The 22,760-nt window shown below is 36.0% G+C and overlaps 2 protein-coding genes across 2 annotated transcripts in view; both read right to left on the bottom strand.

Annotated features, from left to right (window-relative positions):
• LOC105632652 (vacuolar protein sorting-associated protein, putative (DUF1162)) overlaps nt 1-22,760 on the bottom strand; it is a gene marked incomplete at its 5' end in the record, with an annotated part of 47,248 nt that overhangs the window by 9,550 nt on the left and 14,938 nt on the right. The window contains 20 exon segments of the mRNA XM_089716524.1: nt 4,420-4,503; nt 4,585-4,698; nt 5,113-5,386; nt 6,038-6,154; nt 6,331-6,982; nt 7,078-7,261; nt 7,383-7,838; nt 7,974-8,045; nt 8,134-8,748; nt 12,793-12,948; nt 13,031-13,159; nt 14,325-15,532; nt 15,636-17,218; nt 17,317-17,597; nt 18,948-19,064; nt 19,145-19,300; nt 20,431-20,533; nt 20,704-20,762; nt 21,652-21,753; nt 21,823-21,918. Of these exon segments, the coding sequence (XP_089572650.1) occupies nt 4,420-4,503; nt 4,585-4,698; nt 5,113-5,386; nt 6,038-6,154; nt 6,331-6,982; nt 7,078-7,261; nt 7,383-7,838; nt 7,974-8,045; nt 8,134-8,748; nt 12,793-12,948; nt 13,031-13,159; nt 14,325-15,532; nt 15,636-17,218; nt 17,317-17,597; nt 18,948-19,064; nt 19,145-19,300; nt 20,431-20,533; nt 20,704-20,762; nt 21,652-21,753; nt 21,823-21,918 (6,558 nt within the window).
• LOC149492834 (uncharacterized) lies at nt 2,168-3,524 on the bottom strand. The gene has a single exon (XM_089716525.1). The coding sequence runs from the start codon at nt 2,930-2,932 to the stop codon at nt 2,168-2,170; it is 765 nt and encodes a 254-aa protein (XP_089572651.1). The 5' UTR covers nt 2,933-3,524.

The following is a 22,760-nucleotide window of genomic DNA, read 5'->3' on the forward strand; positions in this document are numbered from 1 at the left end:
CCTCGGTCAATTCCCCATGCAAGAAAGCATTTTTGATGTCAAGTTGATGAAGGGGCCATTGATAGATAGCTGCCAAAGAAAGAAGAAGACGAACAGAGGCTATTTTGGCCACAGGGGAAAAAGTATCACTATAATCAAGGCCATAAACTTGTGTGTACCCCTTTGCCACAAGCCTAGCTTTTAACCTATCAATTTTACCATCTGGTCCAATTTTAACCGTGTAAACCCATCGACAGCCAACAGTGCTCTTCCCAGGAGGCAAAGAAACAAGTTCCCATGTACCATTATTATGCAAAGCAGTCATCTCCTCAGTCATAGCAGCAGACCAACCAGGATGGTTAAGTGCTTCACTGACACTCTTAGGGATAGAAACAGTAGACAATGTGGAGATAAAGGCATAATATGAAGGAGATAAACGGTGATAGCTCAAAAAATTGTAAATAGGATGAGAATTACGAGTGGAGCGAATACCTTAGCGAAGGGCAATGGGAGCATTGTCTGCCTCTGTGTTTGGTACGATCGGTGCAGGAGATGAAATCGGAATAGGAGATGAGTCACTAGGCTGTATATCTGCATTCAAAACAGGGTTAGTAGTAGGACGACGAGAATAGACCTGAAGAGGGCGAGATGGAGCTGGAGGAGGAAGAATAGTAAAGGGGAGAACATTGAAAACAGATTGTTCAAGCTCCGGCTGTTTAGAAAAATAAGGGGTAGTTTCAAAGAAAGAAACATCAGCGGAGATAAAGAACTTGGAAGAAATTGGGTCATAACACTTGTACCCTTTCTGAAAACGAGGATATCCTAAGAAAATGCACTTAATGGACTTTGGTTGAAGCTTGTCCTTGTCAGGGGTATGATCGTGAACAAAACAAGTACTCCCAAAAACACGAAGTGGCAGATGAAAGGGGTCCTGTTTGGGAAACAAAACAGAATGAGGGCTTTGACTCTGTAAAACAGAAGAAGGCATCCTGTTAATAAGAAAACAAGCAGTAAGTACTGCATCTCCCCAGAAATGAAGTGGGACTTGATTATGAAGAAGTAATGTTCGTGCTGTTTCAATAAGATGACGATTCTTTCTTTCGGCAATTCCATTCTGTTGGGGTGTATAAGCACAAGAAGATTGATGGAGAATACCCTGAGAAGACATAAACTCATTAAATTGCTGAGAAAAATATTCCCGAGCATTATCACTACGTAATGTTTTTATGAAAACACCAAATTGAGTTCGAATTTCAGCACAGAATTTTTGAAAGATAGAGAATAGTTCAGAACGACTTTTCATTAAAAACACCCATGTACAACGAGAATAGTCATCAATAAAGGTAACAAAATAATTAAATCCCAGAATTGTACTAACACGACTAGGACCCCAAATGTCTGAATGAACAATATCAAACATAGCCAAAGCTTTATTATTGACAATCTTAGGAAATGAAACACGAGATTGTTTTCCAAGTTGACAAGATTCAAATTCCAAAACACTTAATGAAGATAAGCTAGGAACTAAATGTTTAAGTTTAAGAAGACTAGGATGACCAAAACGATTGTGTAGAAGCTCAGCGGAAGCAGTAGAAGCTAATGTAATAGTGGCTTTCAGAGGGGATATGTAATACAAGCCATGTGACTTATATCCTATTCCAATCGTCTTCCCCGTACGCCGATCCTGCACAACACCATAGTTAGCTATGAAAATGACAATGCAATTAAGCTGTTCGGTGATTTTGCTAACAGAAATTAAATTATAAGGACAGTCAGGGGTGTATAAGACAGATTGTAAAGTTATTGATGGAATAAGCTGAACGGTCCCAATGCCTTTAACTGTAGTTTCGGAACCATTAGCTAAGGTGACTGTGGATGAGTCTAGAGTAGGAATGAGAGTAGAGAACAATGTTTCATTACCAGAAATGTGATCGGAAGCGCCGGAATCAAGTATCCAAGGAGTACCGGTTGAGGACTAAGACAAACAAGCAATTGAAGTGCTAGAGTGCTGTAGACTAGATGACTGTTGTTGAGCTTGTTGTTTGGCTGCTTGGAATTGGGCATATTCTTCATATTCTGATCCTGTCAGAGTGATGCATTTGCTTGATGTACCAGGCAAAGGAAGAATTCCAGCTCCATTACTCTGAACCATATAAGCTGCAGGTCGTCCAGTACCAGCCGATTGATTCTAAGACGGTTTACCATGTAATTTCCAACAGGTTTCACGAGTATGTCCTGGTTTATCACAATAAGTGCAGTGAACCTTATACCTATTACCTTTCCATCTTTGATTACTATTCTGGATGGCAAAAGCAGAAGCTTCAATGTTAGGAGGTGCAGCTGGAGTGGTGAAAATACGAAGAAGTCGAGCGGAGATATCTTCTAAGGTAGGAACAAAGGAACCAGTCAAAATTTGATCTCGAACAGAGCTAAGATCGGGTCGAAGGCCGATTAGAGCCAAGACCATAAAAAACTTGTCTCTTTGTTTTTCTTGTTCAGCAATATTCTCTGTGAAAGGCATAATGGAAACAAACTCATCTTTCAATGTCTCAACTTGCCCAATGTAACTAGCCATATCCATTTGATTTTGCTGCAAATGGACAATATTAGAGACAACATTATAAATTCGTTGTATATCATTGGTATACAATGTTTTGGCTTTTGTCCAGACCTTACAACAGGTTTTACAGGACTGAAAAAGAGGAAGTAATTTGGGATCAAGAGTATGCCATAATAGGCTACACAACTGAGCATCAATTCGAATCCATGCTGTCCTATCGGTTGCAACGATATCAATAGCATTCTTCATAAGATGATCATCGTATCCTTGGCCTAAGAACCATAGCTCAATAGAATTGAACCAAGAAATGTAATTGCTACTGCCTTGAAGTTTTACAGTAGTAATACCAGTAGAATTAGGAAGAAGAGACTTGATTAGACCTGATTCAGCCATATTCAGTAGCAGAACAGTGAAGAGGAAGGTTGTCGGAGAAGGGCAGGCCTGGGATAGTGGCTATGACTATAGAAGAGAGAATGTATTCAGGCCCTTTGCAGAGAGCGCAGAGGCAGAAAATACAGAGGCAGAAAGTGCAGGAAATGCAGAAAATATAGAAGCAGAAAGTGCAGGGGCAGAAAGTGCAGAGAAATGCAGAAAATATAGAAGCAGAAAGTGCAGAGGCAGAAAGTGAAGAAGCAGAAATCAGCCCTTCTTTGGCTCTGATACCATGTGAAAAAGAAGAAGAATGAGAGGAAAATTCACTCTTGTATTCCCTCCAGAATTGGGGATATAAATAGTACTACATATGTACAATTTATGACAGCTAATTACAGCTAATAACAGCTAATCATAACACAGCAACAACAGCTAATCATAACACAGCTACAACAGCTAATCATAACACAGCCACAGCATCTAATCATAACACAGCTACAGCATCTAATCATAACACAGCTACAGCATCTAATCATAACACAGCTACAGCAGCTAATCATAACACAGCTAAGTACAACTAATGACAGCTAACAACAGCTAATCATAACAATCATAACAGTAGTAAAGAACTCAATCAAATTAGCATGGCAGAGAAGTGGATGATAAATTGAATATGCAAAAAAAAAAAAAAAAAAAAAAAAAAAAAAAAAAAAAAAAAAAGAAGAAAAAGAAAAGAAAAAGAAAAAGAAAAGAAAAAAGACTAGTTACAGACTAATTGCATTTGTATGAAGGTGAAGTAGCACTGGTTAAAATAAGTAGAGCAGTGAAATGATATGCTCATATCTAGCGTAGACCAGCAAATGCAGTTGTAGGTAATGTTGGGTAAATTCAAGTAAGATAGTTTGAAAACAATATTAGCAGCAGCGGACCTTACATCTTCAACTAGGATCGGATAGTTGAAAGAAAAAGAAAAAAGAAGAAGAACGAAAGCAAAGAACACCTCAGTGCTGAGTTTTTGTTACATAACCACAAAGAAAAATTGATCTCGACGCAAATGAAATTTAGTATATAGAGATGTTAGTTACAACTTGACTTTAATTCCATCGTAAGGAAAAGAAACTATGGTAAGGGAAGTGCATCTAGAGAGGAAAAGAAGAGAAAGACGCTTGAACTCATATTTATAAATCCCTTATTTCGTTTGATGTGACTAGAAACATAATTGCGTGGGCAATCAAGTGCTTTACAAAACACTAGATGCAAAACTAATGTGTGAAAACCCGTGTAGATCACAATATTCTCTGCCACTCTGACTGCCTCCAGAAAAATATGTGCTAAAGAATACAACATATTGTTGTCTTGTAGAGTTTTATATGCTATTTATTGAATCTTAAGTGTAAAGGGTAGCATAGGTATTTCCATATACTTACCATGTATAAATAGATGTGTAACCATTTTTTACATAAGATGAAATAAAAAACCTTTCACTTTTCACATAAAACAACACATACCTCAGAAGTTGGCTTCAAGTGTACCGGTACAAACTCTCTCAGATCATCAAGAGCATACAGCCCAATAACACGCTCTCCAGGCACCTATACATTTCTTAGAGAGAAAAAATTAAGACAAGAATAAAACACGGTACATTTTGCAAAATTAAAAAAAGGCATTCATACCTCAACAGTCAGACGGTGGGGATAAGAGGGTTCATCCCATGCATAAGGGCAAGAAGTGTATGGGTGAATGATAGTATCAAATGTTTCACACCTCTGCTGATAAATCCGTAATTTCTGAGAAGAGGCAAAACAAAAATGAGGAACTACTAATACAAAGTACAAAAAGATTAAAAAAAAAAAAAGTTTTATTTCAATTACATCGCTTTTTTAGTTCTAAGGAATTGATGAGTATAATCTTATATAATGTGGCAGGTGTAGGATTAACGTATTAAACTGGAAAAGAAGGGGGGTTAACTTGGGCACATTGCACACTTGTATTTTTTCTTTGGTTAGGAGAGAGAAAGGTTGGGAGGGGGGGGGGGGGTGCTCAAAATCAAACTAGTGATTAATATAAAAAATACAGAGTTACAAATTTTTAGCATCACACTTTGAAGGACTGATAAATGTCACGCTTATGGAGAGGCTGAAATTAACACCATAACCATTATGTAATTTGCAGCAACACGAAATGATTAAACCACCACCAACCTCCTTTGAGAAATTATCAATTCTGTATGGCATAAAACCTGTGTCATCATCTGACAAGAGAATCAAATTTGTCCCAGAGTTCCCATGTAGGCTTCCAACAATCTTTTCATCTCTGATGGAAACATCAGCATTCTGTACCTCCACCCTTACCATATTTAGTGAACCTGAAATATAATTCCGCATTTTCACTTGTGTATCACCTAGATGATCTGGCAAGAAGCTGCCTGACCATTGCCAACCAGGTTCATTAAAACGAATGGAAACTAATAACTCCCTGCAACAGGTTGAAAAATGAATAAGCAACAAAAGAGGAACATGGATAAGAGAATATGCATGTTAATTGTACTATTAAATGCAAGAAAAGAAAAAGTTAAGCAAAATGCTAAATGAAAATTTACTGTCTGTACTGTGACAGTAAGGATGAAGAAATTATAGAAACAGCATTTCTGTCATATCCAGCTAACAAGAAACACATTCAAGTTTTTCATAAAGTTTCTCATTGTTTTCTTTCATTTCTTGGTTTGACATCAATTTAGAACAGATACTATATAAATATATACAAGTATTACACGATCATCACTTCTAGAACCTTGTGCAGTTAGTGGCTACTTGTCTTCTGCTGCCATTGATTGCTTAATTTCCAACTGCTAAATGGTCATAAAAAATGAATAGGTTTTCCTCGATATCCATATTGGACCAAAGACCCTAAATCTTGGAACAAGCAAAAAGTACAGTATACCAAGGCATCACATTTTTGTCTAATCAATAGGTGATTATACCCTTTATAGTTATTTAGTAATAATTTATTTGTCTCTTACATCTCGCTAAATGTTTGATTTGCATTTTCTCATTAAACCAATGTGCTCTAAAGACCATTTCAACATTAAAAGATTGCAGTAAACAGCACCATAATAATTTAAAGCACCTCATTGTGTCGGTCCAGTGAAGATGAGAATGCTTTCCAATGCCCAAATGAACAAAAAGGTTTGTTCCTTTCTGCTTATAACATAAATCTCTGCTGCATGCATTACTAATTATATATCTGTGGAACGAAGAAAATATAAAGACATTAATAAATAAAACATAACTTTGATATATAACTACAAAGCCCGTTTCATATTTGTGGACTGAAGAAAATACTAACGATGGGCTCATATAAATACAACAGAAAATTGAAATAAAGTACAATGCCTTGTTGAACTAATGAAAATTTGTTACCTGGGCTGGAAGGTGATGGCCCTTGTCCTCCCAGCAAATGGTCCAACAAGAGCACTAGAAGTCACAGATATTATAAATGCGGCATTTGGTGATGACTGAGGAACAAATACAGTGTGTGATCCACTAGGTGGAACAAGAAGAAAAGGTTCTGACCATAAGGAGTTTTGCTTTTTTTTTGCAACATGTCCAGGCAGGCACCTCCTTAATCTTACCATAACTTCACCTGCAGAAGAAATGGCACAAGGAGAATACATGCATGCCTTGACCTTTCCATGCTCAGTATCAACTAGGTCCGGATCTTTTGAAGTAGATGCACCAGGGGAGCACATTTTTGAAGAAGATTTTTTACCAGCAAAGAAAATGTGATTTTCCATGAAAGCACTCCCTAGATCAACAATTTTTTGAGCTGGAGCATGTAAGTCCAGATCTGAAGATAAAAGGCTGAGACCATCCTTCTTATCTTGAAAATTTTCTTCTTCAATTAAGTAACAGGATGGAATAGTGTAATGATTTCCTTTCATTTCCGAAGCGGGTTCTGAAATATCGAATGGAAGACCAGTACAATTATATAATAAGAAGGGAACAAAAATGAAGATCTCACGTGCACCAGAGAATGCATCCATCATCAATTCAGCGGTAACATACAGCGGCCCTGGAACCATAAAATGCAAATAACTTTTTTACAAACAATGTCAAAACATTTTATTACTTGAAAGAAATATGCTACCAATGGGCAATATATGTTACCGTTAGATAATTCAGGATTGAAGATCATGGTCTCTATTAGAGAGAATTTGGTTCCACTAAACTTAGCCACAGAACTGAATGTTTCTGTACGAGGAAACTTCAAAGCTGAAGGTTTGAATCCTTGCATATAGAACTCGAGACCCAAGTCATGAGAAGGATCCACATGATGGAATGAAGTTTGTACCTAAAAATCATATCGGCAGATGTTAAGGTTCTGATCACATCAAAATGAAATGAATAATGAAAGAGGCATAGAATTTCATACATTCAGCATCTTACTAAACATAGAAAAATTGATTACAAACCTCTGAAAGCAATGCAGTGCAAGTAATTCCTCCACTCTCGATGGTCAGTGATACTGAATCTGGAAGATAACTATTCAGCACTAATGGAGTACTTAAGGTTATTTGATAAACTAATTGCTTCTTTGAGTGCTTCAAATCATGGTTGTGAACGTCAACTAGTCGATTGGAACTTTTAGTAACACAGGAATTTGGACCTTTCTTTGCCTTGCCAGTTGAAGGCACGCTAAAATTTTGAACTGATATGCAACATCGAAATGGATTATTGCTTGGATGAGATGGATAACATACAAACGACCTAAGAAATCCAATCTTGATTTCTTGAGAAAGAATATTTGAGAGTTCATGCGCTGCACTCCACAGGTAAGAATTTCCCTGAGGACGCCACCTAAGAAGACCTGCTTCAGCCAAATGTAAAGGCAGTGGAACCTCTTGTCCAGGATTTATTGGATCTAGGATCTGGAATGGATAAAATAAGATAAAAAAAAGGGAAAAAAGAGAGAGAGAACAAGAATATTGAGAGCATATACCACAAACAAATAGGAAAAGATGTCCTAAGTTGCAATTAGTAAGCAATCAATCTTTTATCCATACCTTTGGGGATAGTCCAAATGGAATATCAAATCTTAACTCCAGTGGTACAGATGTTGCATTTGAGAGTATGACCTAAATCACCAAAAATTATGGCCCAAACCATGAAAAACAAAAACTTATGAATAGTGACATCAAAAGCTTCAAAAAACAATATACATACTGTTGAGTACAGTCGTATCAACTTGCTGTATCGCTGCACTGAAACATCAAACAGAACTGGAACAGCAAAACCACTATTTATATTATCACTAACATCCTCAATTTTTTTGGCGCATTTTGAAGAATCCCCCGTTTTTTCGACTTCAATTTTGTTTGAGGAGTTCGAAAAATCAACCTCAAAGCAGGTAAGTCCTACAAGATCCATCGAAATAGGAGCAGAAGGCAGAGACATCCCATCAAGTTGAATGCTCATAAAATGATGAACAACTCCACTGGATTGCTTCCCGCTGAGCCTGTCAGAAGACCAAGCAGGCCTGATTCGGTACAATTGTTCCTCAGGAGTTTCAGTTAGATAAATAGGAACAGAAGCACCTGGTTGCACAGATTTTCCATCCATCATTTCCGAGAAATCAAACTCATCAGCAGTAACGAGTCCTCGAAGAACATGGTATATTAGAGGCAAAGAAGTCAAATTTTGAAGTATGTAGGGAGCATATCTTCCTCCACTTATAGTTTCAGCAAACTGAGGACTTATGGGTCCCTGGTTTTCACAAGGATCAGTTGGGTCCATCAGATACCAAGCATCTTTAAGCATTTCAATAGTCCTGAAAACACACTTTAAGGGGAAAAAAAAAAACAGTTAGGAAGATTAATAGCGTTCCAGTACAACTAGCAATGTTAAGATAAATATAAAGGTAAAATCATTTGAATTGCTCCCTTTTCAATTTATACATAGGATAGAGACTGCTCTGACAGAAGTATATGATTCCTGTCTCTGCAACTAATCTGACATACGAATCCACCAAGACTGGCAACCATCAATAGTATTTGAAGATGGAAGTGAGCCCATCAGAACAACAATACTCCCATATGGAAGGACATTACTTTTTTAACTTGTGTTTTATGTTTCTTGTTTTAGTTGTTTTTTCAGTTATACTAGGATTTTTAGTCCTCATAGAGAACACTCATCCCTTTCTTAGTCACAAAAAAATTTTTTCTTACCTATACCAATCAAACCATAATTAAGAGTATGATATCACATTGAAAATTTTTTCACAATAAGCTTCCACTTTATAGATTGATCTGTGCTTGGCTTATATTCATTAAATTTGATACACTAAGCAATATGCTAAAGTGGAAGTTCAAATATTCAAGGGAAAAGAATTTTTTTGTCCTTGAGGTTTGGCTAATTTACTACTTCGTCCCTCTAAGAACTAATTTAAAAATTCTTAAGTTTTTGCACCTTTGAACTGAATGGTTCTTCTGTCCAAAATTACTCTCTTTTCCGTCAATCATATACATGTAGTCAAAGGTGAGAATAAAAATGGATTACAAAAGTACGCTTAATGGTTATCGACCCTGTCATCTCTTCCAAACCAGAAACAGATTCAGATTGACATTTAAGCTAAAAAGACTTAACCCAAATCATAGGATCCCAAAATTCTATCTTTTCCTCTTCTTTTTGCATTTCTACCTCTTAGTTGCAGCTTTTGCCTATACATTGTCCGCTTCAAATTTTCTAAGAGCAGGAGAGGGAGAATAAAGTAGTTGATGCGGACATGATTGCACGACGTGCCAGCTAACTCATATATCTCTCCTCTCTGTCTCCATTCTCTTGTGCTTTAGTCTCTAGCCTGGTATTCTTTTTCTTTTTTTTTTTTCTCCTTTTTTACTTAGATATTCAACTCTGGGATCTATTCAGACCTGTCTAATATTGGTACATCCAACTTGGTTATGAGCTGTTACAATTTCATTTGATTGATTTGTCCAATTGTTGGATTTGAATGATTTGTGGCCAGGTGTAAGCAGATTACTGACATGGGAATTGGGTGTATTATTTTTGGGTACAGAAAATTGAAATTAGTTTGCTCGAGGTGGTGTGTTATGGACATATAGCAAATATGGGAATTATTCAAATTAATTAGTTAGATTATCATGGATTCCTAATTAGTATAGGATCCTTAGAATTAGTTAGATTATTAGCTTAAATAGGATTCAATAAAACATGGGTTCCTAATTAGTATAGGATCCCTAGATTTTAGAGAGTCTATTCCTAAATAGACTAAACTTCCTATTTTTATAATTTCCTAGTTTGTCATTGTAACCTCTATTTAAAGAGGTATTATTGCTATTAATAAAAAAAAATCTAGAATATTTCCCAAACACGAGATTGGAGCTCTCTCTCTAAGGAGGTCCAAGGTCTTCAAGTTCCCTTTGAAGAGCTTGAATTAATTAGCAAAAATAGGTCGCAAGAAGAATCAGAATAAGGGAAAGACAACTGATACAAACTTTTCGGTAAACCGCCCTATGATTCGATCCTACTCTCGTATGCTTAACAATTTAGTATCATAGCCGATCACAATGGTTGTGATTGAAAAGCGCTAGGACAGCCAATTCAGTCAATTCAAATCCTAATTTCAGGATCAATTACAGTAGATAATGGTTGTGCTGAATAAATTAACAGCTGGAGAAGGCGAAAACAGCAACAGCGCCTCACTTCTTCGTAGGACATCAATTCTGTTGATCAATGGAAGGGGCACACGACCACGACCACCAGGAGGGATAAATTCCAGCAGCCAACGGGTATTGTTCCTAGATACACTAAGCTGGATTTCCCAACTATTAACGGTTCTGAGGATCTTGATTTGGTTACACCAAAGCGAACAACTTTTCGAGAACCAGCATACGAATGAGGCAGACAAGGTTGGACTGGTAGTCTTCAACATGTTGGGGCAGGCACAACTCTGGTATTATTAATTGAAATTGGAAAAGCACAGTATAGACTAGACTGAATTTTGAAACTATTGCTCCATTCGATTGGTCCTTCAGAAGGCAGCAATACTTTGGGAGACCTGGTTCATTTGCAACAGACGAGAACTATAGAAATCTATCAAAGGCAATTTCAAGAAGGCTAGCCCATATGTTAGAGTAGATCAGCATGTGGGATTGTTCATGGTCAGGTTGGATGATTCAATTTGGTTGATGTCCAAATGCATAAACCTACTGATTTGGCAATGGCTATGAGACTCGCTAGGGCTTTTGAGAAGAAGCAACCACTATCTGCAGTGTCACACCACCACGATACCACCTCTTCTTCCGCCACCAAGTCCAACTACTCCGTTCACAAACCAAGTGCATACAGGGCATCGCAGTTCCTGCACACTCCAACAGTGTCTCCTCTCCCTTTATTAAAAAATTAACAAAAGCAGAAATAGAGGAAAGACGAGCCAAAGGAACATGTCACAAATATGATGATCTGTTTGTTCCAGGGCATTAGTGTAAGAGGCCATTTTGGTTGGAATTTGATAGTGAAAACAAGAGACAAAACCAGCTTGAAGACTAGCTTGTGTTGGAATTGGTTTATAAGATGCAAATTATTTATATTGCTCAATTCATTTGAGAACAATTTCACGGTAATTTTTACATTCAAAATTTGAGGAAACAGTGAACAAAAAGAATTGGAGTGGGGAAGAACAAGATGGAGATTGTGAAGGAAACTGATAAATGGGAATGTAGAGAAAGAGGAGAGAAAGCGTATTTTTGTCTTTTTAAGAAGACTTAATGGTAAAAACCCACAAAAATAGATGGAATGATGTCTTAGTTTGACGGACTGAAACCTTAGAGACTATTAAATTAGTTCTTGAAAAAAGAGAGATAAAATAGTGAATTAGGCTAAACTTCAGGGATTAAAAAATTATTTTCCCAATATTCAATTTACACAATCCGCAAACATCCTATTAATGTGGACAATGACATCAAGAAAATTCAAACTCAAATGCTCAAGAATTTTAGAATTATGGCCAAGATATTATCTAGGATTTGTTTTAGATATTATAGGACATTTCTAGACTCTTTACAGTTATATGTCTATTTAAATAAACAAGTTGCTAGTCAAGAACTTGTCCAAAGGGAAATTCCGTAATTTCAGCTTCACTGGAATTGTGTCCCTATTTAGTAAAAAATATTTATATTTATTTTAGTTCACCTTGGAGTCCTCGTTGGTTTGAGATAATGGTATTCATTTTCAGTTTATCTTAGGAGTTCAAATATTTTGAAGGATGAGGACTAGTTTCTATGTCCTACCGCGTATAGGTTTAGGAGTAGTTCAAAGTCTATAGATATCCATGCTTGTAATGCTTTTAGTTAAGTTTTCAATCAATGCAACAAACTATGCTTTATTTTTGAGTTGTATGAGGTAATTCTGATTGTAACATCCCGACTCAGCTAAGCGGTCTGAAGGGGGCGGGTAGAGCAAAGCTCCTGGTAGGCTTCTAGGATGGCAAGGCTAGCTAAGGTAGTGAAATGCGAGACACGGGAATGAATTGAATTATACATTGAAACGGAGAAAACTAATCACCAGAGGTGTCTTTTGATGGAATGGCCTGAAGAGTTGGAAGACCGTGCGGATCTTACCATAACCCTAGAAAGTGTTATTCTTTCTTGATAAGAGCGAGTCTTAGTTCCTATTAGTGCGATGCTGGTAGTTTACTTTCATTTGCTTAATTTTTCCTTTATTTTCTAAAGAAATTCAGATGTACTACAAACCCTAATTCTTGATTTCTGTAAACCTAAGACCACAAGTTTTCCCAAGATGTCCTACATCACCTAGCCTAAGTGAAAAAGTGGCCCACAAAGCATGTGGAATAATATCAATACACACCTCAATTAGAGATTCCGTACAGTTCAAGTTAAGTGGTGTTGTTGATGTGAGATGAATCTCCGTTGTGATGGAACTATTCAGGAGGGCATTCATATTGTGTCTTCTAATCATATTTATCCGCAACTTCCAGGGCTCAACAAATGGCTCCCAAAGTACCTATAATCAAATTTGAAATCAGCATTAGCAGTTCACACATGCAAAAAGAAAAAAGGCATTGATTCTTTCTTTGTTAATATACCTTGTGAATGTTATTGTAGTTCATTTCAAGGTCAATTGTTACGGAGCACTCCACACTATTTTCGATCATGACAGCATGTAACAGAAAGTTCTTCATAAGAATTTCCAACAGAGGTCCACCAAAGCCCCACTAAATCACAGTAGAGAAGAAAAGTTAACAACAGTGAATTGAATTTTTTAAAGAGGAAAAAAAAAGGTTATGCATGGAAGGAGAATGAACATTAATTGTAACATCTTAGCATGCAAGAAAATATAATACGCTTAAGCATTGGTAATTGAAGATCACATTCTGCACAACAGGAGTGTACATTAACTGTAACGAGTCACCCATAATCAGATGACAGAACACACATGTTAATCAAAATGAAGAAAGAATGTTTACAGATACAGTGTTTTATGATGTAGGGTAAATTGCAGACTAAATGGGCTCAGAGACCAGTTGCAACATTCAGACATGCAATAAATGAACCACCAAAAGATGAAATTTACAGTAACTTACTTAGGAAGATAACTTAGAAGTCCTTGAAATTTCATGATATTTGGGAATAATTTAGTCAATAACAACAATTTGAAAGATGCCTATTTCAGAAATAAGATAAGAAGATCAATGTTTACACCCTAGCTAGGAATGTAAGAATAGTTCTGAAGGTTTACATCTTATAGCATGCCAATCTAATTTTCAGAAAAGCAGCAGTTTGACACATTTTCTGAAAGCAAGACGGAAAACACCTCACTTCAAAAAATAGTTGGAATATCGAAAAGTAGCTATGAAGGAGTTGGAATTGCTATGCCAAATGAAGCTTTAACCTGAAATAATGAAAATTTTCCTATACAGGCATATGTAGAAAAATGGAATCCTTGGAATAGTATTATAAATTTCAAAGTCTCTATCATGTGAATCCCTTTCTTTCCACGAACAACCTCCCTTCTCAACATTATTCTCCTTTCTGAGTTATCAATATGGCAAATGGGCAGACGAGCCAAATGAGTCCTCAGATCAAAGACAATCACAAACACAAGTTGAGATACTAAGCAGGTCTTTGAGCATTAAATGTATTACAAAAAATGATGCGACAAGAAATATCCATAACAAAGTTTTAACAGCGAATAATATTATGTGAATAACTATTTGAAGAAAAATCATATTTAAGTAACAAATACATAGAAAGGTGATATACAAAGATAAGAATAATAATGAGAACCATTGCAGAACAGCAAGAAAAGATGCATTCAATGGCCATTCATGCTGCTACAAATAAACAAAATTTTTAACTTAGCTAGTCACAATGACATACCCTTTCATCAGAGATCAGAAGTGAAAGTTTCTTTAACTGGATGTTAAAATTCATGTTTCTGAATGGAGAATGTGAAGATTCAGCTTCAGGAATTTCAAATTGCACACTGTACCAGAAGCATAATACTCGATGAGAAAGCCACACATCTAAATGGTCAACTTGAACCTCCAGTTTGACATTGAAAAGGTCCATCTGATTATTAAAAATCTCAGACATCAAACTAATTTGGGATATTTGGAAGAAAGGCCAATTGTTGATGCTCTTATCCTCACATACCCCTACAGTGCCACTTATTTTCTCCAGCATAGATTTCAATTTCACATTTCTCCCGACAATCGATAGCTCACTACTTCTACTATGTGCACTAAGTGCCATAAACTTGCAGTTTTTCCCTTCAATAGCATTCGACGAAACATTTCGTGGCCTCTCCGCCTGCACTTCAGATGTTCCCAATTCACCAAGTGCTATTTCAGTGCCCAACAAAGGAAAATAAATTGTGAGGCCGATATTTTCTGACTTCACAGAGAGGACAGTAGAATCCTGCTTTGTATGCTCCTTTATATGATAAGTTTGTGAATTTTGAGAAACAGAAAGTGCCACATTTTCAGTGACATCAATAGCATCTTTAGACAAACTCTTTGATGATGCCTCCATTCCTTCAATTTCAGCCATTCTTTTAGAATATGAATTGTATATATCAATAACTCCAGACCAATCCAAAACATGTAGCCAAATATCCAGAGAAGGAAGAGAAAAATGAACCTCATCTTCACCTTCAATAGACTTTGAGAAACATATATGAAGAGCTGATGAAGCTGAGCAAGCTTCAGCACATTGTGCTATAGTGACACAATTGAGCAATGAATATAGTACCAAAGAAGAAAAGTTCAAGTCCATGTCCATGAGCGTCTCATTTATCAAAGATACAGAACCAATGAATTTCATATCAGCCTTGGCTATTGGTTGTGACAGAAGTGAGTCTTTCCTTGATTGAAACAAACTTATTGACAGTGAATCAGCACAGAACCTAGCTTCTGTAAATGTTGTACCTGACCAGACAGGTGGAACAACTAAATTTTCCTTCAGACTTCTTTTCAACTGAAAAAAGTGTAAAACATTAGAGGTGAAAATTTTGGATTCACTGTCAACTGAAGAGAACTGATTTATTACATCCACCAGCGCCTCGAATCCATCCAAAGTGTTGCCATCTATCATTAAACGCAGAACATAGTCATTAGTTGAAAGAGAGGACAGAAACAAGCATTAACAGTAAGGTATTCAATGGGAAGTTTGAATACCAAAATAACCTACCATCAGCGATAAGCTGGCAATTGGCAATCCTTGACATAACACACATGGAAGCAGATGAGCTATCAGGGCAAGATTCACTTTCGCAGGGAAGTCTAACCCAGACATCAGCACTAAGTGGTCTTATTAGTGTAATATTGCCACATCCAGTATCTTTGTCAACCATTAAGCAACCATATCCATCATCCTTGCACAATAGGATAGAAATAGATAAATCCCTTCCAAAAATGTTTAAACAGTGATTTGCTTTGGCAATTTTATGTGATGGAACCATACATTCAGAGGGAATACCCTTCAATACATCATCAGGAGAACATTCAAGGATGAAACTACAGTACAACTGTTGAAGTTCTATCTTCAGAAACTGATGATCGTCACGCTCCACAGGCAGAATCAAAGTAGAATCCAGTATCTCAAACTTGTAAACAACATTCCCTTCTTCCCGTATGATACGGTCATGATTTTCAGTAACTGGCTGCTCACTAAAATTTGAAGTCCAATCAGGTAATGAAAAGTAGCCTATTATGATAGACAAATACTCAGGTGGAAGAAAGCAATATACATGCTGAACACCAATGCTAACTTCAAGATCAGAAGTCACTAATCCAGCATGCCTTTTCCTCACACGCAAATTCAAAATAGAAGGTAGATTTGGTAATAAGGGTCCCCACAAAAAATCTTTTAAGTTTTTAGTCCACCACGGTGATGAGAGGATCAACCCCTCTACAGAACACAACAAATCCATGAAGTCTTCACAAATTGAAAGTGAAGTTTTAGAGGTTGGTATTGTAACAGTTCCAATAATACAAGAGGAATCATGCCAATGCACTCTTGTTCCACAAAGATTGATATCAATACTAAAAACTTCTGTGCCATCTGAACTTCCTGGTGCAATTGCAGCCATTCCAGATGTTTGCATCACTGGTGAAACCTGAAAGGTTTTAGATTCCTTTTCTAAACTGAAATTTGGACTTCTGAGTTCTCTATCCCGCATATTAAATAACTTCCTCCAGTAGGGAATGGAATGACAAAGAGAACTCTCAAGGCTACTCAGAGAACCAGAATTGGAGATTGTAATGAATGGATAGCAGTCCAAAGAAATGCTAGGATGGTCAGATGACCCAGTCTCCACAAAATTTGAGTAACCAAACCTTTGAAACTGAAAACCAATTCTTCTATTTTGATGTTTGCCATCCAGCACAAAGCTAAGGGATTTATCATGAGTTAAAGATGTACCATTTGAAGATAACCTTTCATAGAATCCAATCAACAGCCCAAATACACGGGGGTAACAATGGAGATCAGCATCATTTAAGTCAATTGTACACTTGCAGAAATCAAAATCTGCACTTCTGTGAGCTTCATAATGCATAAGAAAGAAAGCTTTAGTATTTGCACTTTTATCCCTAAAATTTCCACCTTGATTGCTATTTTCAACACACCAGCCTTGATGATGTGCAACAGCAGAGGTAAATTGATTCCCAGACGATAACAGAACACAACCATCATTTTCTCCTCCCAATCGGGCATTGATCTTTGCTGCTTTGGTACAAATGAAACACTCCTCGAATTCCATATGACAATATCTGCAATTCATAGAACACCATCATAAAAGTTTAGTCGTGTTCTGGGAGCTGAAAGCATGCATACGCAGATAAGCACAGGTCAGCAGCAGAAAACATACCGAACATCTAATTCTTGAAGGAAAAGCTTGAGATCAGAATTGCTTTCTCCATCATTTGCAAGGTCAACATGTAAACTCAAAGAGTTCAACTTTGCAGCAATAGAAAATCCAAAAGTAGAAGCCCCAGGTTGATTTGACATAAGATTAAGTGAAAATGGACTATTGGGAATCAGAGATATAGTGGTTGAATATAACATATGTAGATAAGTCACTAATGCCGTTATTGATTCATATATTGACAGAGAGAAGTTCCCAGTGAGTGATGGTAGAACAATGCAAACCTGAAATTAAGAAAATGAACCAAGAGAGATGAAACCCTAAAAATAAAGTATTTTGGCAAAAACAAAGCAGTTATTTGCTAAGCTGTAAGTTTCAAGGTTACTTTTTTTGACGAAGAATAAAGGTTCTAAAATCATAACTGAGAAGGAAAATAACAAAGAAAAGGAAAAGGAAAGATGAAGAGATAAATTCATGTTGATAGCCAGCAGATGATCCGCGATATCACTCAAGGAACACTAATACTCCCCCCGTCCCATTTTGTTTGCTTGCTATTCCTTTTTTGGATATCCTAAAATGTTTGCAAGGTTTCGAAATTTAGACATGTAAACAATTATTTTTCCTGTAATAACATTTATAATCCTTCATTAAATGAGGGACTTTTATTAATATCTTCAATGAGTTAAGGATAAAAAAAGGCAAAATAACTTTTATTGACTAAATTCTTAATATGCGTGTTTTGTCAAACAATGCAAACAAAATGGGACAGAGGGAGCATAAGACTATTACAAGTTTAATAATCAATTCTGCATCTATTATGATTACCAATAACTAATGCCTCCTTGTCCCCCCCAAGTAATCTCTATTTGACTCAACGCAAGAAATTGAAGGCTACATCATTTATATCCCCTCCTTCACAAGTTAAAAATAATACCCTCATCTTACACTATAGATTAACATATAATTACATTTCTTTTTTGCGTATTTTACTTTTACTGATAAATGGTGGAGCAGAAAGCTCATAGACACACAAAGACAGGTTCTGTGAACTGAACCTCTTAGGGACACCAGCTTTCAATAATTTTTTGAGTTTATGTAGCTTTAGTTAAGAGAGAGAGAGTAACAAAGTAGACTAAAACCATGCCTAACTTCTATACCAACACCAAATTTAGCTTTACCCTACACATAGTTCACTTTAATACTGAAACTAAGGCCCAGTTTGGGATTGAGTTGGAGCTACTTCTCAAAAGTGTGTTCTTCTTTTTTTTTTTTTTTTTAATTCCAAACAGGCAATAACTAACCCCACTAGCTAGCCAAGTCTGCAACTGCAAGTTCCTAACAGAAAACAAAGAAACAAGTAAATCAGATTACATTGGCTTTCTCAAGATTGATTACGTCCACATAAATATAGTTATGTTACTCATTTTTAATCTACCTTATACTCCTAAACAAAAAATCGCAGCATTTCCAACACCTTTAGTCAAAATGATAAAAATCAATAACAGCACAACACAAACATAAATGTAAAAGAATAAACTTATTGTTGCATTGCAGAATTACAATCGCTTAGTGCTATATAATAAAAATTTTGGATTAACAGCATTATAGAAAGAGGCAATTTCAAATTTGGTTACCTCCAATTGTTTCAATATTGATTCATCGGGAATGATACACGATGCAAAGGTGATAGAAGCACAAAATCTCTCCAAGATATTAATTGTTTGAGCATGATGAGGCATCACTATCTTCAGCTGCAGCATATCAAGTTTTATATTTAGAAGCCCATTAATCAAAGCAGATCATAGAATATCCAACAAAAATGGTACCTGACCTCAAAATTCTCAAGTTTGACAGCGAAGTAATTATAGAGATCTTGAACATTAGGACTTGAGAACTGTTTATGGGGATATGATTCTTCCAGAGCAGAGGTAGCAACAAGCTCCTCATCATATTTAGATTTATATTGAAGAGATTCCATCTCCAAAACCTGTTCCATACAACAGAGGCCATAATAGGACAGACATAAGGGGACAAACACAAAGCAACTTCATGATTCTCTTAAAATGAATAAGGAAAACTACAAACTGTTTTCTGCCACCAAATTACTAAAGCGAAGCAAACACAATAGTTACTAAACTAGTAGGTATCCACTTACACATGCCATACACATGGCCCATGATTTATTACAGTTGTTCAAATTGTTTCTATAATTTTCATTTTATTGTTAAACAAACTGTCAGGTGTAATGCTTCATTCATGTATATTATGAACATGAAAATTTCAAGTTTATTAACATGCATAGGTATTTCATCAGCAATATATAATTAGTAACAAAATCATCACTATATACAAGGAATGCTTATTGATATTTCATTCAATTGAAGTTCATGTATATGGAGTTGACTTCTTAGCAAGCCCCACTCTGAACCAAACTCTTTTACAAAATTTTAAAAAGTTATGCACTCACTTTCCCTAAGCTGTAAATGCTGGATTTGGCCCAATAGTATATAAGACCGATGCATTGGAAATGTATATTTTGTTGAGGCGTAAAAATATACACGATGAATAATTAGTCCACTTAGTTCTGTTTTAAAAAATTAAAAAAAATAAAAAAAAAAGTCCACTTTGTTATTTTCAGGTGGGCAATGAATATTAACTGGAAAAAGTTACAACAATTTCTAGGGTAGTTGTGAAAGATATTGGTAAAGTTTCAAGGTAGAAAAATGAATTTATAGGTAATTGAAAGGTAGGGAGGATGTGATTGTGTTGCTACGGAGGCCTAAGCATCATCTTCAAATCTTATGTATAACTCCTAGTCTACTTTGAAAGCAAGAATCACTGCATTCTAGAGAAGTCCTATGCCATCTCCTTTGGACTGTTGGTAGAGGAGCTTGCTGGGCTGTGTATTTAGACAGATATTGGTCATTTGAAAGCCAGCATAAAAACAATTGTGTAATATCCCACATAAGCACAATGTAACATCTAAACCATAATTGTAAGTTTCTATAGTTTTTCAACTTAAATTTTCTTGAATCTGAAAATATGAAAAATAATAACACATATTATTGAAGCAAATTCGATATGATTTTCCACTAAACATTAAAGAAACTTAATTACCAAGTTACATTGTTCCGCAATGCCATTTCTCCAAGGTACATTGATAATAATATTCAAGATGCTAACATCCCAACTTATTTTTTTATGGCTTGACAAAGCATACCTGCAAAAAATAAATATTAATATAAATATGCAACCATGACCCTGCATGCCAAATAATATTTCAAATGAGAGATGACAACATTTGTACTGATACAAATACTATTATTTGGATGATACAAATACTATTATTTAGATAAAGTAACCAAGATTTGAAGTGGCTAAAGAACTCACTCAATTTTTGATGATAAGCGAGTCTTAACATCTTTAAACCCATTTAGCGACCAAAGGACCTGCAGCAGAATCAATGCTGAATTATTGACTAGTCTGGTGTAGTTACACAACATCTTAAAGAGAAAAATGGAAACGACCATCATTCAAAATCATAGACAAGGCTGCCATATGATTGAACTTCAGAATGCCATAAGAATAAACAACACATCATAAAACCGTTTTAGGCATTAGATACTTTAGCTAAAACCAGATGATTCATACACCAATGTTTAACTATTAGGCACATAGTCAAATCGAAGATATTCATAGACATTTTCAATTGCAGCTACTGAATATAGTCAACCTTCAGTTCTCTTGTTAATGGGTCTTCTTGCGGGAAGTTGTGTAACTATGCTTTTCAATTCTTCTATTCAGGAGATTGTATTTTATCAGTTAGAAACATAAACGTAGAAATTTAATTTGAAATGAGCAATGATGGTTAAATTTTCCATACATGTGTTGGCGAACAGAAAATTAACAAGATTTTCTTTTTTGAGTAATTCCTGAGTGATTGCTATCTATTCTATTACAAATGAAAGGGTAGAGGTGAATTGGACAAGAGGTTAGAATCCATGAAGATAAAGTTGTGTGAGATGGCCTTACTTGGGCTTGGACCAACCAATGCTAAAAGGTTAGTACTAACCAATTAGCTAGCTAGCCTTCCACCCTTATATGCGCTTTATGGATGCAGTATTTATTCAATGTGGGATTCTTAAAATTCTGGAAGCCCAAAAGTCTGACGACTAAAAACCCTGAAAATAAAGTTTCTACCGTATTTCATGCAATGAACCAACAATTTACCCTTCCCTTGGAACATCATGGATAGATCCAACTAATGCTGAAGCAGCAACAAATGATCAAAAAAACAGTACAGGAGGGAACTCTAATATGACAAACATAAGAACTCACCCTTTCATGCTGAAATTCAAAGCATTTTAATTCTTTGAAAAACTCCGCAAGTTTAAGGAAGAATTCCACATCATAAGTAACTTCAAGAGGTTGAAGCATGACCTGCATAAACAAGACATGGTTAGAAATTGTACAGCACACATTCAAAGGGACCAGGCATAAGCCAATTACCCTGACAGAGAGTTCCACCTCTTGCACTGGTGACACATCCACTTGGACTCTACATGAAGTTAGCTCATCTTCCTGTAGTTTTTCCTCTGTAAGGGGCTGCAGAGAAACAAAATTAAGGTGAAATCTTCCATATTGCTTGCAACAAAAGTAAACAATGAGGTAAATTCCATGGAATGCTGTTCGGCCAACTCAGTACTAATAAAGAAAAATAAAAAATACTGTATCTTACCTTACAGACAAACACTAAGAATAGGGCTTAAGGGTTAACCATTCTATCAAATAATAAAAACAAGGTATGCAATACCACAGATACGATATTACACTTCTTTTATATTAATTTCTAGAGTTTTAATCAAGCTGGAAATGCTATAAAAGAAATTTTCAACACGGAAATCACATGGCCCGAGCAAAAGCAATAAATGAACTGATGCCACGGGAGTGATAGGTAATATCCAAGTACTTGACCAGTCAAATAAGTGATAGCAGCATGGACCCGATATTTTGAACCATATCTAGCAGCTAGATAACACAAATCCAGAACATCAAGTCCAGATTCTAATGTTGCATGCCGCCATGACTAACTTATTCTGGTGACCTTCTTGTGACAGTTGTGACTAGCAACTATGATCATTGAGTGCGTGATTTCACAATTACATGCAACTGGATGTGAACCAGATTAAAACAACATATAAATGCACAGAGCAGAATCTCATAACACTAAGAACATAAAATTTGACATTCAAACTATCAAAATTATACAGAACTTAAAATGTACACAGACATTGCCAAATTCAAGGCCATAATCCTGACATGACTTTAGCTTGCTTAACATAATTAAGACTTAAGATTAAGAAGAATCACGAACAATGAATCTCTGCGAATATTGTTTACAATGGATAGTTCATTTGGAATATCCAGATTCCAGTGAGTTCATTAAA

The sequence above is a fragment of the Jatropha curcas genome, chromosome 11, assembly GCF_041381405.1.
Source record: "Jatropha curcas cultivar XTBG-Jc1 chromosome 11, XTBG_Jcur_1.0, whole genome shotgun sequence".
Classification (NCBI taxonomy): domain Eukaryota; kingdom Viridiplantae; phylum Streptophyta; class Magnoliopsida; order Malpighiales; family Euphorbiaceae; genus Jatropha; species Jatropha curcas.